This window comes from Neoarius graeffei, chromosome 15 (genome assembly GCF_027579695.1).
Source record: "Neoarius graeffei isolate fNeoGra1 chromosome 15, fNeoGra1.pri, whole genome shotgun sequence".
NCBI lineage: Eukaryota > Metazoa > Chordata > Actinopteri > Siluriformes > Ariidae > Neoarius > Neoarius graeffei.
Genome location: NC_083583.1, coordinates 45,391,702 through 45,409,501, shown reverse-complemented (window position 1 = coordinate 45,409,501; position 17,800 = coordinate 45,391,702). Strand labels below are relative to the sequence as shown.

General features: G+C 41.5%; 1 protein-coding gene across 2 annotated transcripts; it reads left to right on the top strand.

Annotated features, from left to right (window-relative positions):
* The first annotated feature begins 1,826 nt into the window (after nucleotides 1–1,826).
* On the top strand, nucleotides 1,827–17,368 carry btbd2a (BTB (POZ) domain containing 2a). Of its 2 annotated transcripts, none has more exons than XM_060941446.1 (9): nucleotides 1,827–2,834; nucleotides 3,174–3,293; nucleotides 5,013–5,169; nucleotides 5,788–5,893; nucleotides 6,516–6,713; nucleotides 10,766–10,958; nucleotides 11,089–11,176; nucleotides 16,260–16,406; nucleotides 16,496–17,368. In XM_060941446.1, exons 1-9 carry the CDS (start codon nucleotides 2,209–2,211, stop codon nucleotides 16,655–16,657), a joined length of 1,797 nt encoding a protein of 598 aa, XP_060797429.1. In that variant the 5' UTR covers nucleotides 1,827–2,208; the 3' UTR covers nucleotides 16,658–17,368. The 2 variants fall into 2 exon arrangements, with proteins under 2 accessions (XP_060797429.1, XP_060797430.1); XM_060941447.1 differs by having other exon boundaries at nucleotides 1,832–2,744.
* Nucleotides 17,369–17,800: the final 432 nt, after the last annotated feature.

Sequence of the window (17,800 nt, the reverse complement as noted above, 5' to 3'; positions counted from 1 at the left end):
AGGAAAGTGATGCAGACATAGTCTGGTTAACACCAGACCATATCACAAGTGAAATATGGTCTGGAATCCGCCTATTGAATTTCTCGTAGGGGAGGTGTGGTTTACGATTGTCAACGGTCGTTTATTGGATGTTACGAATGTCTATCATTTGGCGTATACGTAGCCCATGGCCAATCATGGCAGTTGTACCCAGTGACGTAGTTAGAGCGACGAAGAAGACGAAGAGGCGAAGAAAGACTGCAATGCCAAACGCTGTTCTTTTTTTAAAACAAACTTTCACTCTAAACTATTCAGAACAGTGTCTAAAGCTTGATCGAAAGTTTGGTTTGTATCGCTCGCCGCCATGTTAAATGTGATCCGTAAACAGTCCCAAATAAACTACAAGCTTCTGTTTGTCGAGTAGTACGCGTCACCGTCTTTCCACCCCTCCCCACTCTCTGATTGGCTCCCTAACTCAGGCGAGCCTTTAGACCATAGTTTCCATGCTGTCTTTTCAGATCGGAACGATTGTGCAAAGCAGCATGGGATTTCCCAGGCTAATGCAGACATGGGGAGAACATACAAACTCCACGCAGAAAGCCCCTGCCAGCCGCTGGGCTTGAACCCAGAACCTTCTTGCTGTGAGGCAACCATGCTAACCACTTACCCCACCGTGCCACCCGTAGGGTTGAATTTGTGCAAATTCACACTTAGGCACTTTTCACACAGAGGCATTTGTTTGTTTTATCTGTAACTGCTTGTCTCGTGCAGGGTCCGGGGGGGCAAGCTGGAGCCTATCCCAGCTGACCATGGGAAGAAAAGCAAAGATATAGTCGATACATGAGGTTTTGGTGGAAGCAAATTTTAATAATCCATTTCTGCTTATCCTGTGCAGGAGCCTATCCCAGCTGACTATGGGCAAGAGAAAGGGCACACCCTGGCCAAGTCACCAGCTCATCACAGGGCTGATACACATGGTTAATTTAGAACCACCAATTAACCTAACCTGCAGAACTTTGGGAGGAAACTTAAGCAGACACGAAGAGAACATGCAAACTCTACACAGAAAGGCCCTCGCCGGCCTTGAACCCAGAACCTTCTTGCTATGAGGCGCCAGTGCTATAACCACCACACCACCCACAGAGGCATAACACGAAAAACTACTAACAGTAATAGGAAATACTGGCGTTAGTCCAAGTGACCACCAGGTGGCAGTGTTGACAATATCGTCATGGATAGCAACTGAAGAAGTCCGTCTCAATCCGCCGTACAGAAACGCTGACTCATTAGGCAGCACTACGGAGTGAAGCTACATCACGTGCAACTGTTGTTGCACGCACGCATGCGCAGTTCTCTAGGTCTCAGAAACAGACATCCGAAAGAGTTTTGAAAGGAATGATTGCTTCCGCGTTGAGACTCTCCGGTGAGTGTGTTATTATTTTAATAATATACCTGCGCTCTTTACAGGGAGGCTCCTGTTCGGCAGTATATGATTTCAACCCTCTGAACAACCTTTCCGGAAATGTTAATAGTTTTGGCCGTCGGTCAGGTGGAGGCGACAAGATATATACAGGACATTTATATATATATATATATATTATGAGTGTTGAAAAATGTGCTGTTTAATTCAGTTAGAAACTTAATTGCAAAATCTTATACTTTTTAAGATAATAATAATAATACCTGACTGGTTTGAACCTGAGCAGTATAAATAATAGTTTGTGCTTTGTACCCAGACTTTAATCCAGTCTTGTGATGCTGGATAAATTGTTCAGATTAACAGAGTCTAAAACAATCAAATGATGTTTATAAAATCAGTAAAGCGAAATTACTCCGAGAATTCACATGAAGAGTATTTTTGTTGCCTAAGAGAATATTGTTTGAAAACAGCATTATGAATCACTGTATGTAATAACTGATATTTAGTTGCTGAGAGAGAAGAGAAGATTCAAACAAGTAAAATAAAATAAAAATGAACACATTTTACACGTCTGTGAGGTTGTGGTTTGTTGATAGAAATGGAAATGATTAGAAATATGAGCCTATACACAAATTGTGTGTGTGTGTATGGTCTGCTTCCTGACATAAACTGGAGCTTAAGTAGAGAAAAAGATAAGGCGAGGTGTTCTAAAACCACTAAATATTATTTGTCATGGCAGACAGTGAGGTGACGGCTGGGCGAGCCGCTTCTCTCCGCCCTCTCGACTCATTTAGCCCGTATTTCTGGTTATGCGCTGTTGTGTGCGTTTATTCCAGCCCAGCCTGCAGTGCTCGCCGTGCAAGATGGCCGCGGGTGAGAGCAACAGCCGCTCTGCTTGTTTAAACCCGCCCAGTTCGGGCTCACTGGGCAACGCTCGGCCGAGCAACGGGGCTCACTCGGTTCCTGTCAGCAACCAGGGTTCGGGGTGTGCAGGGTCCGCGGGGAACGCTGATCCCCAGGCGCCGGGCCTCGACCGCGACACCGCGCTGGTGTCCGCGAGCGCGCAGAATCCTCCGCGGCAGCCCGCGCCTCACAACACGGCCAGCAGGGAGGCACCGCGCGCCGCCTCCAACATGAACATGACGGCCACGTCGTCGTCGACGTCCAACGCAGCAGCAGCAGCACCTTCTTCATCCTCATCATCATCTTCTTCTTCATCATCATCATCATCATCTGCAGGCGCGTCCGCAGTCTCGGCCTCGGTCCCCGGCAGCCCAGCCTCAGTGCTCGTGTACCGTGAGCCCGTTTACAACTGGCAGGCGACGAAAAGCACGGTGAAAGAAAGGTTCGCGTTTCTGTTCAACAACGAGGTGCTGAGCGACGTCCATTTTTTGGTGGGGAAGGGGATGGGAGTGCAGCGCATTCCTGCGCACAGGTAGGGCCGAAATGGGGCCAATGCAGTTCTGTACAAGTCATTTTGTTTACTTTTTAGCCCCGAAACGCAGGCGGAAGCTAGCAGTGTTTACACGGAAGGAATATTTTATAATGTGACAGAAAGGTTTATGTTCAGTGTTCAAGCTTGCGTTTGAAACCCAACAGGAGATCCGCTTTCGCGTCTTTCTTTTCGGTTCTGGGTGATGTTTAAGTATCCGATCTCTGAGTGTGAAAGTTCATCAGGTTATTTTGCCTTTGAAATAACCCTTTCACCTCCAGTCCTCATCACTAAGACCTCTTGTTATTCAGCACACAGTGATGCGTCTTTGCGTCCCGACAGGTTTGCCCTCGCCGTTGGGAGCGCAGTGTTTGATGCCATGTTTAACGGCGGCATGGCCACCACATCTACTGAGATCGAGCTGCCAGACGTGGAACCTGCTGCTTTTCTGGCTCTCCTGAAGTAAGAACATATCAGTATTACTGGGTGGGAATAATGATGATGATCTTTAGTAGTGTTCCATCTGATCGTGTGTCTTCTATATCCTTGAGGTGCCCTTGAAGCTAAAGCAGGATCAGTTTTACATTTGAGTGCAAATTTAATTTTATTTTTTTTTTCACTCCTTTGGTTTCTGTATAAATAATTTATCTTCAAATTGCTGAAATTCCAAGAACCATTGCAACTGACCTGATATCTAAATTATTAATTAAAGGAGTAGGTTCAGCCTTCCCAGAAGCCTCTTTGCCAAGTTGCCAGTCGCATCCCTGGGTATTCCAGTGTTTGAACAACAATCCGGTAACATCCTAAGCCATGGATCATAAATTGTAATGTGAAATCGAAGACGTTTTGTGAAAGTGGTTGTTTTTAAATTCTTTCCACTGATCCATTACGTTTTTGTTGTAATGGACCAGACCTGGCCTCAGCCATCTCACGAGCTGCCGCGAAGGAAAGAAAATCTCCGGCGTATTCTGTTCAAAATTTCCATGCACGTACGTGAGGAAAAATTTTGAGATGGGTTTTGAAGTTACTGAATCACTGATGGTGACTTTGCAGAGGTTTTGCTGCAAACTAGCAGAGTAGCAGTTACATGCTTTCAAAGCAAAAACAACAAACCAGGTTCTGGGAATGGTGGCCCCTTTAAAGTGCATATTCTGGACCAATTTTTTTTTTTTGTTTTTTTTTATATGAAAGTGTGTCCCTTTACACACTCATCCAGAAGGGTAATTTTGCACAAGGCCATCTGTCTACAGCAGAAAAAAATAAAACACGTCTGGAAAAATCCCAAGGGAGTCTGGAGTCAGATTCGTGATGTTATCTGCAGAAGCGCCAGCAGGCTGCGCGAGCTTTGCACGGTTTCAGTGCACAGCCTGTGTAGACCAAGCGCTCCCATTTCTCTCTCATTGTCCGGTCTTTTGGAAAACGATGAGTACTAATTCCATCAAGATTGGTGTTGCTACACCCTCCTACGATACATCTGTTAACCATTTTAATAATTACATGATAAGGTTGAAGAAATTTGCAGAAAACCACCAGGTCGTTTTCTCATAACCAAACCAGTGCTGACGTAGGATTCAGAGGGAGGCGTCCCGCAGATGACATCACGAAAATCAATGTTTGCCGGGAAATCCAAATGCCAAGTTTTTTCAGAGGCGGACCAAATCGCCTCAAATGGCTTGATTTCAGCTGAATTTTTCTGGTATTGTGCAAGGTAAAAAAATTGCACAAAATGCAAAATGTGACAGATATTTGACCAAAGTTTAATATAAAATAGGAGAATTACATTGATCTTGCTCCTGAATTTACCCGTGATATGCACTTTAATATACGAACACGGACGATTTGAGTCCTGTGAAACTTTATAAACTTGATAAATGTCCTGTTGGTGTTAATTGTACATCTTTTGTCTTCATTTTGTCCTATGGCTACATGGGATGTGTTATAAATTTGAATCGTAAAGCTGCCTTTGGAAATGGTTTGGTGAAAATTAAAGTGTACACAATTTACCAGAGATTCTCCATTTAGTCCATGTACCAAATCAACCAAGACCGGTTTAATCTAAGAAATGTTACTTAAGCAAAACCATGTTAGTCCCTTTTTTTCTTCTTTTTTTTATAAATGATTTTTCTGTTAAACCTTTTTGTAAATTCATAAGAGCCATGACTGGTTTTCCACCCTTTGCAGGTTTCTGTACTCTGATGAGGTCCAAATTGGGCCAGAGACAGTGATGACCACATTATACACTGCGAAAAAATATGCAGTGCCTGCACTCGAGGCACACTGTGTTGAATTTCTGAAGAAGAACCTACGAGCTGACAACGCTTTTATGTTGCTTACCCAGGTAAGCGCTGTGGGATTTCCTGTGATTTTTGCTCCAGATGTATAAAAGTGTACCTCTGGTGTTTGTAAGGATGTGTGCATGAATGGCAACTTAAACGTTATTACCAGAGGATGGTATTTTTTGGACTATAAAGCCCACCAGAGTACAACATGCGTTCCTTAGAGGAACGCATGCCTTGAATTGTTGTACAAGCAGCAAAAATGCAAAAGTATGTCTTTTAGATGACTAGCTGTAACATAGCCTAGTGCCATTTCACCTACATTAAGGAATTTGGTTACAGTTTGATGATTTTCTAATGTCTATCACAGTTGTTTTCTTTTGCATGCACACTTTTTTTATTGACGTGTGATTTTTCTTTTTTTTTATCTTCATGTGCCAGCTGTTTTTAAGTATTTATTGGTATGAGTTATAATCAGATTACATCATTATGGTAATTCTAAAATGATAGCATATACATCTGACACAGCAAGTCGAACCTCAGGGAAATGCCTTGACTACTAGAAATAAATATACTGTAGATTCAGAAGTACTGCTTTTAACTCCCAGAACTTAAAAACAGGTGTTCTGATGTAAAACTCCTTCTTAATTATGTAGAAACATGTCTGCTTTTATTTTCAGGCGCGACTCTTTGACGAGCCACAGCTTGCCAGCCTTTGCCTCGAGAACATAGACAAGAACACTGCAGATGCACTCGCTGCTGAGGGCTTCACTGACATCGACCTTGGTATTTCTCATTTTAGTGTCTGATCCCACACACACAGATCTGATTCTTTTTACTTGCAAACTAATAATTTGATAATTATCTGATTTAGGCAGCAGGCATTTTAAGAATTATTGTCACGTGTTTGGGTCCTCTTGTATTGCTAATGATTATGATTTTGCATTTATTAGCAAATAAATTTTAGATTTTAAATAAAGTTCCGGTGTTGTATCAGTTATGAGTTGTCCTTTCCTCATAAAACGTTTTCTCTATTAAAGCTAATAAGACAATAGAGACAGCTTGTCATGTTACTGAGAAGTTCTCTGTCCTGAAACCTTTCCCTTGGTGGAAAACACACTGTCACAACAGACTTCTTCCATAAATGTTATAATATGTAATGGGGAAAAAAATTCCATAAGGAAATCTTAAGCATATTTATGATCAATCTTTTATTTGCCTTCGCCTATGCAGATCATCCACTGAATTTCCTTTTGAATTAATTATAACGTTTATATTAAGTTGTTCATTCTCATATCATTTGAATTACACACTGCATTTGTTATTGTTAAAGTAAATTTAATTAGCATCTTCAGACAGATTTCAGAAACGCATTGTTTTAAAACATTTATTATTGGTGGTTTTGTAGACACACTGGTGGCGGTATTGGAGAGGGACACGCTCGGGGTGCGTGAGGTGCGTCTGTTTGGAGCAGCAGTGCGTTGGGCTGAGGCTGAGGCTCAGAGGCAGCAGCTGCAGCCAACACCCGAGAACAAGAGGCGAGTGCTGGGCAAAGCCCTCGGCCTCATCCGCTTCCCACTCATGACCATAGAGGAGTTTGCAGCAGGTAATAACATGCGCTCTGTTAGCCAGTATTAGAAAAGGTGTGGGTTTTTTTTGGGGGCTATATAAGAATGTCACTTCAAAATGAAAGTGTGTTAAAGAACATGAGCCATCTCTTTCACACACAAGACTAGGAATGTGTCAAATTTAAAACTTGAAACCTTGTCTAAATAGATCACTCAAAGGGAAACAAGATCACATCCCTTTCTTGTTTTTTCCCCTTCTTAAAGAGAAATTTTTGAAAGTGACTTTTGTATAAGTAATATTATATTGTCAGTATTTATAAATTTTTTTTGATGTTATTGCTGAAATGGAGCATGACTGCCAGGAAAGTTACGAGTATCTGGAGTGTCTAGAGGAAGATTTTGACGTTTTCGGGGAGTTGCAGCCGGACGCAAAAGGGATGAGAACCACTAGATTAAGCAATGTGATCAGATAAACAAAAATAGACATAAATGCATTATAATCAGTAAATTTTGACAGCAAGGTAACCATCTGATTCTACACCATGATTAACCGTCAAACCAAAAGAACACATTATTTGTATTGATAACTTTTTTTCACTTGAACCCCAACAGACATTTAACTAGCCAGCTATATTTATTTACAAATGCATAATATAGACAAAAGTATCCAGTATTCTTGGACTCCTGCAAGTAAGCTACAACAAGTGTTGCCAGGCAAAACAAATCTTGCCTGGCGGCACTTATTTTATACCTATATGTTGATGATGGTAATATTTCTCAAGCATCAGCTGTCAGGTTATAGTCCTATGAAAATCCATGACCTTGAGTTTGACATTTCAAAGTCATTCAAGGTCATGGTGCCAAATAAAAACCCATATGGCACTTCCTATAAGTTGATAACGGTAAATATCTGTCTACCAAGTTACAGCCCTCTGAAAATCTGTGATCTTGAGTTTGATCTTTCAAGGTCACCCAAGGTTAAAGATCGTGGTGCCAAATGAAAGGCCACATGGGAGTTTCTGTACGCTCATAATAGTAAACATCTGTCTGTCAGCAACCGTTTTTGAGTTATAATGGAAAACGTTATTTTGACCGAAAGGTTGACCTTTACGGTGACCTTGACCCGATTTCCCCCCCCCCCCCCAAAAAAAAAAATAAATAAATAAATAAAATAAATAAATAAAGTAATCTATGGACCATTGTCCACCTATCCTGAAAATTTAAAGTCAATCGATGCAACCGTCTAGCCCAGGCATCACCAAATGGCGGACCTCGGTCCGGATCCGGACCCAGTGATGGTTCTGTCCGGACCCGTGACCAATGGTAAATTCACGAGATTAAGTAATTTTCATGAAGCATTATTTTGGACGGTCGTGGCTATTGACAGCAGGCACTGCTACTCCAGTTAATACGACAATAGCTTCACTCAGTTGAGCCAATAAAATCGTTAGTTTACCCAGCGCACCACAGCACAGCAACAAGCAGAGAGGAAGAGAGTTAAGTTAAGAGACAACCGACCGAGACAACATGGCTTGCTCCAAAAGGCAGCGGAAAGTAGACAAGGAAAATCGTTGTTTTGAAGATGAATGGACGGAGAAATATGTTCATTCTTCCGGCGAGCAGTTCAAAACCAGTGTGCCTCATATGCTCCGAAAACGTGGCATTAATTAAAAGCGGCAACGTGAAGCGCCACTACGAAACGAAGCACAGCTCTTTTGAGCAAAGTTCTCCCCTGAAGTCCGAGCTGAGGGCACGCAAAATAACCCAACTGCAAGCACAGTATGACAGGTCTACCCGACTCATCACACATATACATTTACAGCCCAGCAACGTGCAAACGAATGTTCCTTAAAAGTAGCGTGGATTTTGGGGCAACATAAACACATTGGAGTGTGTTCCCTGGTCTAATCAAAGGAGCACTGCACACCTTGACTATGTTTGGATCAACTTACAGCTGTGAGTCAGCTTTTTCCACTATGAACATTGTCAAAACCAAGTACCGTTCTAGGCTCAACAATGAACACCTACATATCTGCATGAGAATGGCACTCCAACCAAGATTTAAATTACTGGCAGGTCAGCCACATGCCCGTTTTTCTCATTAAGAAAAGTAAAAGAAGAATTAAAAGAGAAAAGTTCAAAGAAAAATGTTCTGTTTGCAAAAAAAAGCCACTTGTTTTCTGAAGATGTGAACTTTTTTTTTCTTGAAAAGTAGGCCCTCATTTTTTTAGGCTGGGACCTCCTTATTTTAAGAACAAAGAAGAGAAAATGTGAAGTCAATGCTCTGTTTGCACTTTTTAGTTAATGTTTTCTGAGTTGACTTTTTTTTACTTGAAGTGTAGGCCTTCAATTCTTCAGGTTGGGACCTCCTTTAATTTAAGAGAAAAAGGAGTTATTCCACTCTGTTTGCACTTTTTTTATTTATTTTATTCTGAGGTTTCTGTTTTCTTTAATCTGAAATAAAGGCCTTGAATTTATTTTCCTGGGACTACTTTTATTTATGGTAAAAGAGATAGTTGTGCACTCAGTTCATTTCCTGCATTGGAAATGAACAATAAATATTGTTGAAACCATATGAAAATGTGGAAATAGGGGAAGGCTATAAGACACAAGCTGGACTTCGGTTCGGACCTTCTACTTGGACAAAATTTAATAACTGGACCTCAGTGACTTTTAATTGAATACCCCTGGTCTAGACGCTAGACCAGAGGTGGGCAAACTTTTTGGCTCAGGGGCCACATTGACTTTTGAAATTTGCCAGGCGGGCCGGGCCAACACCAAATTCATACATATCGAACATAAACCGGAAAAGCTTTAGTGTTATTGTAAGGCCTTCACTGACAGAGACCCAAATGCAGATCAGATTGACATTTATTTTAGTTCTCAGTCAACAAAGGCAGAGCAGAAAAATGCTTGCAGTTCAATAGATTGGCACATAAAAAAATATATACACATAAAAACAAACACCAGCACTACAGCAGCCACCCACGACAACCAAAATTACTAAGAGTTATACTTTTTATATTATTATGTCTGTAAACATGTGACTACCATCTTATTACAGCTCCAACATAGTTTTAAAAAGAGAAAGTGTTAATACTCACATTCACTCAGCAACCGCTGAGCTGTATTCGTCCGTGCTTGCACTGACTGGTTGTTAGCATAATTAGCATGCTTGGAGGAAAAGTGCCGTTTGATGTTATATTCCTTTAAAACTGCAACGGTTTCTTTGCAAATAAGGCATACAGCCTTTGATCGGACTTCAGCAAAAAAATATTTAGTTGTCCATTCTTTATTGAACACCCTGCACTCACTGTCCACTTTTCTTTTTTTAGGACCACTCATTGTAAAGTTTTATCCTGTGTTCTCGAGATCATCAGTGGCACGGGCGCCAGAATGACTTCCATGGCACGCGCTGCACCACTCTGCAAATGTAATCTCGCGTGAATACGACTGACTGGAAAGACGGATCTCTAGAACACCGGTCTACGTGATAACACTGACGCTTATAGTTTATAGATCTGCTCAATCGTGTTTATATGATTGTCTGTCTTCCGCGGGCCGGATTAAAAACGCCAACGGGCTGGATGTGGCCCGCGGGCCGTAGTTTGCCCACCTCTGCGCTAGACTGTTAACAGACAAACAAACAAACCGCACTGATTACAATACCTTGCCCCGCTTACTCCGCCGCGGGCGAGGTCAAAAGCACAAGCAAATGTTAAGTATATAACTATTGGGGGTATAAAAATGCTGCATACTTCTGTTATCTGTGTCCCTACGTGTCCTAGATCATCTTGAGAACTGATAAGACTTGCTTTAACAGTGCTGAGTCAGTCCGTGACATTAAAAAGCCTCTTCCTTGTTGACCCGCTGTCCAGTTTGGCAAATTAATTACGACCATCAGTTTTACTCCTTTAACAGCTACATACTAAGCTACTGTGGATAAAGGTGTCTGTTCTAAATTACATGAATTGATTTGTCCATCATTATGGTGAATTCTTTAACAGTCCGTCTGAACACTTCATAACGAGCGTCTCCTTAGAATACACCAACTCTCGTGCTTAACCTTTATTGGTTGTGTTTGTTTCAGGTCCAGCTCAGTCAGGCATACTGACAGACCGAGAGGTTGTCAGCCTGTTCCTGCACTTCACCGTTAACCCCAAACCTCATGTGGAGTTTATTGATCGGCCACGTTGTTGTCTGCGAGGGAAAGAGTGCAGCATCACACGCTTTGGTCAAGTGGAGAGCCGCTGGGGATATAGTGGGACCAGCGACCGCATCCGGTAATCCCAGCAACACGGGTGTAGGGCAGGATAGATTGGGGCAGTGTAGATTGGGTAAAGTTTTTAAAGTAAGACACAATTGGGTAGGTTACCAATTATGTAATTTAATGTAATCTAACATTCTCCTTAGGTTTTCTGTCAATCGCAGGATATTTGTGGTGGGATTTGGGCTTTACGGCTCCATACATGGTCCAACTGATTATCAAGTCAACATCCAGGTAGGACCTGTGCAATCTGTATAACCACTGGGAGGGAAGGAAGGAAATTGATCACTTTTTTTTTAATCCCCAAAGTGAAATTGTCGTGTTGCAGCAGCAAATGACTAGATAAAAATAGTAGAAAATAAAATAACAGAATAAAAACTGTGCAATTAAAAAGTAGAATGTGCAAATCAAATAATCCAGAGTGAGGTGCCCCTTGGAGAATAAATCTCCCCTCCCAGCACAGAGGGGAGCCATTATATATTACTACTACAGTGGGCAGGAAAGACTTCCTGTAGCGGTCCTTGTTACAGCGGAGTTGAATGAGCCTCGGACTGAAAACACTGCCATCGAGCAGTAGGTGGTGCCAGGGATGTGAAGTGTTGTCCATTTTGTTGTGCAGTTTGTGCAACATCCTTCTTTCAACGACCAAATCTAAAGGTGACGATACACGGGATAACTTTTTGGGCAATGTTGCTGTCAACGGGCAACCAGGTGAGACACAGGGCAACAGGCAACAACCAATCAGATAAGAGCAAATCTATTGCGAGACGGACACCGCAAAGATGGATACTGAAACATTTGCACTGGTCACTATTGTCTCGGCTTCAGCCTTTATTTCGCTCTAGTATCACTTCCGGAACAAAACTGAATAGACACTCTGGTCAGAAGATAATTTGCCGTTATTTTAGCATTTATAAGTCAAAATAACCACATTTATTCTATTAATAAGACACACTTGAGTCTCTTTAAAACATGCTACTAGCCTCAATCACATATGCTGTAACTAATAACTGACATGCATCACAAAAACACAATTGTTTAATTCTCATCTCGGCAAAAAAGAAAAAAGCACATTGACCAGGAGATGGCTGCTGAGGAGGAAAAGGGGCTGACAGAGCTCCTGAAAGGCTTTCTTCTTTAGATCCTGAAGTTTATACTGTTTTGCCCTTGGGTTCCACAAGTCATTGTGCTCCTGTATGTGAATTAGATCAGGCAATAAATTAGACAATCTCTATTACAACTCTCAAAAAAAAAAAAATCATGAGCTGCCTATCACTTTTAACTTGATGCAAGAGAGCTAATGTTATCCCTACATAGCTAGCGATAACTTTCAGCTAACTATGTTAGCAAAAACCAAATCCCATCCAATCACTATGGAGCGGTGGTGGTTAGCTTACGGCAGTTTACACTTAACTGAAAAATATCAGTCTTAATTACAACCTGAGCCCATAAAAATAGATGTCTGTTGGTTTTCTGAGCATTTGATTAGGTAAATTCACCACTTTGGGTTTACACAACAGTTTACCAGCATAAAACGATACAAGTTGTCTCTCTATTTCTTCACTCCACTGTTGGAAATGCTGCCATCTTGGTTGAAAATTTCAGAAGCTCTCAGGTGGTCGTGTGATTTGCTGCTAGCCCTCTGATTGGATGATCTGAAAAAGTCGGCCAAAATGATCGAAATCGTTCAGATAGAACTGTGGGTGGTAGAAATGGGCAACTGGACTGGCTTGAAGATTCTTGAAAACGTTTCACCTCTTGGAACGAGAGCCTTTTGGACGAGAGGTGAAACGTTTTCAAGAATCTTCAAGCAAGTCCAGTTGCCCATTTCTACCACCCACAGTTTACTATGACCTGGATGATTGAGAATCTTCACAGACACGTTCAGATAGAAATTATGTTGCCCAATCTCAATGGGAAAGTGTCAGCATAATTGCCCAGCAGCATTGCCCAAAAAGTTGCCCTGTGTATCATCAGCCTGAGGGGCTCCACAGCAGTCCCCAGTACAGAGCCAGCCACCTTTATCAACTTGTTCACTTTCTTCATGTCACTCAGTGCGTTTACATGCACATAGAGAAAATCGAATTTCTGCCGTAGCTTGACTGAAATCGAAGTTCTAAATGCCATGGATACACCTTAGCTCGGCTGAAATCGAAATGAACTGGATTTCTCGTAATCGAGCTACGCGACCTAGATTATGCGATTGTAGCTGAGCTACTTAGTGCATGTAACCCTATCGAGCTACGTAGTCGAGCTACTTACTTCCCTTCCGGAAGTGACGAGTGACGAGACCACAAGTGGGAAACGCAACAGCCTCGGTCGGCATGACAACAGTAGTAGTAGCGAGCAGCAGAAGAGGTCAGGAGGAACAAGGAGACAAAAAAAAACAATTGAACTTTGTGTGTTTATTAAGACATAAGTTAAATTGTAAGCAAAAAATGGACTTTAGAAAAATATATAATTGTGCAAAATAAGTTGTCTTACAAAACAGTGGTCTGCGCAGGACAGTTTGTAGCCAACAGGTGGCAATGACATGTGGTGTGAATGTAAAGTGGAAATCACTCCTCTTCTTCATGACGACAACCGGAAGTGTACCAACACGATGGGGCGTGTAGCGCCACCTGTGGCTCGGGTGCACAATGTACCTCACACAATAGCTCGATTTCCTTGTGTGCATGTAGGATTGGATTTCTCTGGCACCCCTGCTGGGACCCTTAGCTCGATTACCGACAGTAGCTCGATTTGGATGTGCATGTAAACGCACTGAATGGCTCTGATGCTGTTGGCCCAACATATGGCTGCAAAGTAAATTGCACTAGCAACATCAGACTGGTAAAAGATGTGCACCGTCTTGCTGCACACATTAAAGGACCTTAGCTTCCTTAAGAAGTAGTCTCTGCTGTGTCCCTGCTTGTAGACAGCCTCAGTTGTTGCATTTCCAGTCCAGTCTGTTGTTCTGGTGAACACCCAGGTATTTGTATCCCTCGACGACTTCTCCCTGGATGGAAATTGTGTTCAGCCTAGTCCTGATCCTCCTAAAATCCACAACCATCTCCATTTTTTGGCCACGTTTAAGAGGAAGTGGTTATTCCCATGCCACACCGCAAAGTGGTCCACCAGTTCTCTGTACTTGGTCTCCTGTCCACCACTGACCCACCCAACAACTGCAGAATCGTCCGAGAATTTCTGCAAATGACAAGATTCTTGAGTTGTACTCAAAGTCTGAGGTATACAGTGTGAAGAGGAAAAGCGAGAGTACAGTAACCTGTGTGTGTGTGTGTGTGTGTGTGTGTGGCATATAGTTCATTTAAAAAACAAAACAGTATCTCATTTTAAATGATCTCCATGTGTTGGTGCACGTTCAACTCATTGTTGCCATAGCAATTAATACCAAGCTGTGTGTTATTTATGGGTACCAAAATGTCCTTGTGAAACCAAATTTATGAAGTATTGTTGATATAATGGATTTATTCGACGAAATCGAGTCGTACATGAGCTGATAGCCAACAAGGCACGTAGCGCCGAGTTGGCTATAAGCCATGTATTACGAGATTGAGTGGAATAATGGTTTTATTCTATCCACATTTACTGGATTTTGAGAAACGAAGCATTTTTATTTCTTGCAAATTCGATAAATAAAAACATCCAAAATAATTTCCACTTAGAATGTAAACAAACCGGCAAAATGACAGGAGCAATTTGTGAAAAACACTATAATAATAATTCTTGGGGGGGAAGATGTTCTTACCATCAAATACTTTTTATTCCATATTTTTGTTACTTTTTTGGGGGGGGGGGTGTCGCCGGCTTCTTGTGTTTTTTGGTGGTTCAACTTAAAGGTGCATTACCACCACCGACTGGGCTGGAGTGTGGAACAGGAGATATGGGGGGGGAACAAACTATATTCTTTTAGCTATTTCTATTTCTTTAAAATACTTGATAATTTGTGGGGTTTTGTTTTCAAGTAGTTTTTATTTCGTCATCGGTTGGCTCAGCAACACTCTTCGCCATTTTGTTTTTCTCTACTCATGGTATAGACCCCTTCGCATGTTTGTAAACAAACCGACCGTTGCCAGGATGCGCGCGCAGCCTGGACTGAGAAACAATGGTGCTGCCCATAGATCGGCATTATGAGCTGTCAGATTATGCAAAACAATTGTCGTTACAAGATCGAGAATGCTACATAAATAAGTTAACTCTAACAAGTGGACATCGCCTACCGGATCCGCATTTAATTAAAGAGTGGACGGACGATGTTAGTAAGTTCCCTGGTATACAATGGCCAGATATATACTCGTACCTTATTGACAAGACTTCAGTGTACACCCACAAAAAACTTCGTGCCTACAAGTCTTTAGACGCATATGATTATGTTATGTGCGGACATGTACAACTTGATTAACAATGGGACATTCATATTCATTTTGTTTTAATCTAATTATGCCAGTGATGTGATGGCAATGTGGCTTTAGCTACAACAGCAAATACCAACACTAAACAGCAATTTGCAGGAGGTAATGGCATGAAAGGAATGATAGTGTAAAGAGTGCAGCTAAGAGAAATCAGAGCTGCGTAAAAAGCGAGAGGCAGAGAGCAGAAATGAAACTGAACGGGGCGGGAGCTAGGTTAGAGCAGTCAGCGTAAGTTGGCATTTAGAGTGAGGGCACACAATTTTACCTTTCCATCCTTGCTTTAAAATTGTGATTTTCGGCATACACAAATAATGATGGCACAAAATCTGGACTGCTTGAGTCAAGCGAGACCTCTCCTACAAACAAAATTGCATGCAAAGCTAAGTTAACATGCTAACAATATTCATTACATTGTGTAACTATGACCCAGCTAATCAGACAAACGTTACCAAAGTATTTTGCTACATCAGTAAACGAAGACTAGAAAGAATAAAAAAGAAAGATTTAATAAATAGCCTGATCTTACCTGTGGTGAAGTGGGCGCTGCATTTTTGATAGTGCTTTCATCCCAGTCTACACGTTTGATGGCTTGTAGCCATAGACGTCGGCGATTTTTTTTTTTTTTTGGAATGGGTGAGATCCTGCTGGAATTCTGTACATTTTAACCCCATCACTGCTACGATTCTGACACCCGACAACACAACAACTAGGCATTTCTGAGTCTTTTTTGGGTCCAGGCTGCGCGCGCAATTTCCTCTTACGTATGAATGGCGTTTACTGCGAAGGGGTCTATATGAGCTGATAGCCTAGTAGTAGAGTAGCCAGTCAGAGTGCAAGACTGCTCATATCCAGTGACTGTGGATAGAATAATTTTGTTTATACAAAGCAAAAATCTTTCTACTTAGATCATTCACACAGACAGCAACACAGTCTTGGGGCAGAATGACACTGGCTTCAGCTGCGACGGCACGGCTAATACCTTCCGTGTGATGTTTAAAGAGCCTGTGGAGATTCTCCCTAGTGTCAACTACATTGCCTGTGCAACACTTAAGGTAGTCTTTTGAGCGCAGTGTTTTATAACCATTCAAACAATCTTAAAAAATCAAATTAATTAAAAAAGATTGTATTTGGTTATATGTAGGGACCAGACTCCCACTATGGAACTAAAGGGATGCGCAAAGTCACTCATGAAGCTCCGGCTACAGGCACGAAGACCTGCTTTACCTTCTGCTACGCAGCGGGCAACAACAATGGCACTTCAGTAGAAGATGGACAAATTCCTGAGCTCATCTTTTACACATAATGATGGATGTGGATCTGTTTAGTGTGTGGACTCTTTCACTACTTATTACTCTTTCAGAGAACTGCTCTGGTGTACACATCAGCAACCAAATAAAGATTTTTCTTTGTCTGAGCATGAGAAATCTCTCCCACCCAGTTGTGCACTGGGTACAGATTTGTTTTCCTATTTGTGTAGCACCTCATTGTTTGTTTAAAGCTTGAACCTATGACCAAATTGCGATATCTGATTGGTCAGATGCTGTCAGTAGAGCTTTACCACTCAATAACAGACAGCTTCATGTCAGTTTAGTGTTAAACGGGTCTGAACTGGGTCCACATTTTGACTCTAGTAAATAATGTTTAGAGGTTCTGAGCACTGATGCACTTTTGACCCAGATACCACTGCAAAATGTGTTTGGGCAAAATACACTACATGTGTGAAACAGACTGTTACATTTGAGGCATTGTAGAGAACATTTGGAAAAGTATGTTTACAAGGAATGCTGTTGAACTGTAAATGCCCTTAATCTTCAGTACAAATTCTAATGGAGCACTTACATTCAAAACATGCTTTTCATGCTCAACTATTCTGAACTGAATGAGGATAACCTAAATGAATGTATGTATACTTGCTAATCCATATGTTGCTTATGTACTTTGTCATTGTAAGAGTGCTGTAAATACATTGTGTTCAATTAAAGTGTGTACACTTTGTGCTTCTTCACTTCACAAATGGAGTAATGCTTGCTGACCTGATTTACACCTGATCCCTTCATGGGTCTTAAGTTTTCAGAAGTAACTGAGTCAAGTTTAAATATATCTGGTTTCATTCATCCGAGAATGGCGATAGTCTACATAACTGTGATATACAACCCCGATTCCAAAAAAGTTGGGACAAAGTACAAATTGTAAATAAAAACGGAATGCAATAATTTACAAATCTCAAAAACTGATCTTGTATTCACAAAATGTCGAAAGTGAGACATTTTGAAATTTCATGCCAAATATTGGCTCATTTGAAATTTCATGACAGCAACACATCTCAAAAAAGTTGGGACAGGGGCAATAAGAGGCTGGAAAAGTTAAAGGTACAAAAAAGGAACAGCTGGAGGACCAAATTGCAACTCATTAGGTCAATTGGCAATAGGTCATTAACATGACTGGG

What these genes read in the sequence shown, in the direction of transcription:
- btbd2a (XM_060941446.1), top strand. Translation starts at nt 2,209, where the DNA reads ATGCGCTGTTGTGTGCGTTTATTCCAGCCCAGCCTGCAGTGCTCGCCG. An exon ending in CTTTTATGTTGCTTACCCAG is followed by an intron (nt 5,170 to 5,787) that starts GTAAGCGCTGTG and finishes TTTTATTTTCAG; the next exon opens with GCGCGACTCTTTGACGAGCC. An exon ending in CTTCACTGACATCGACCTTG is followed by an intron (nt 5,894 to 6,515) that starts GTATTTCTCATT and finishes GTGGTTTTGTAG; the next exon opens with ACACACTGGTGGCGGTATTG.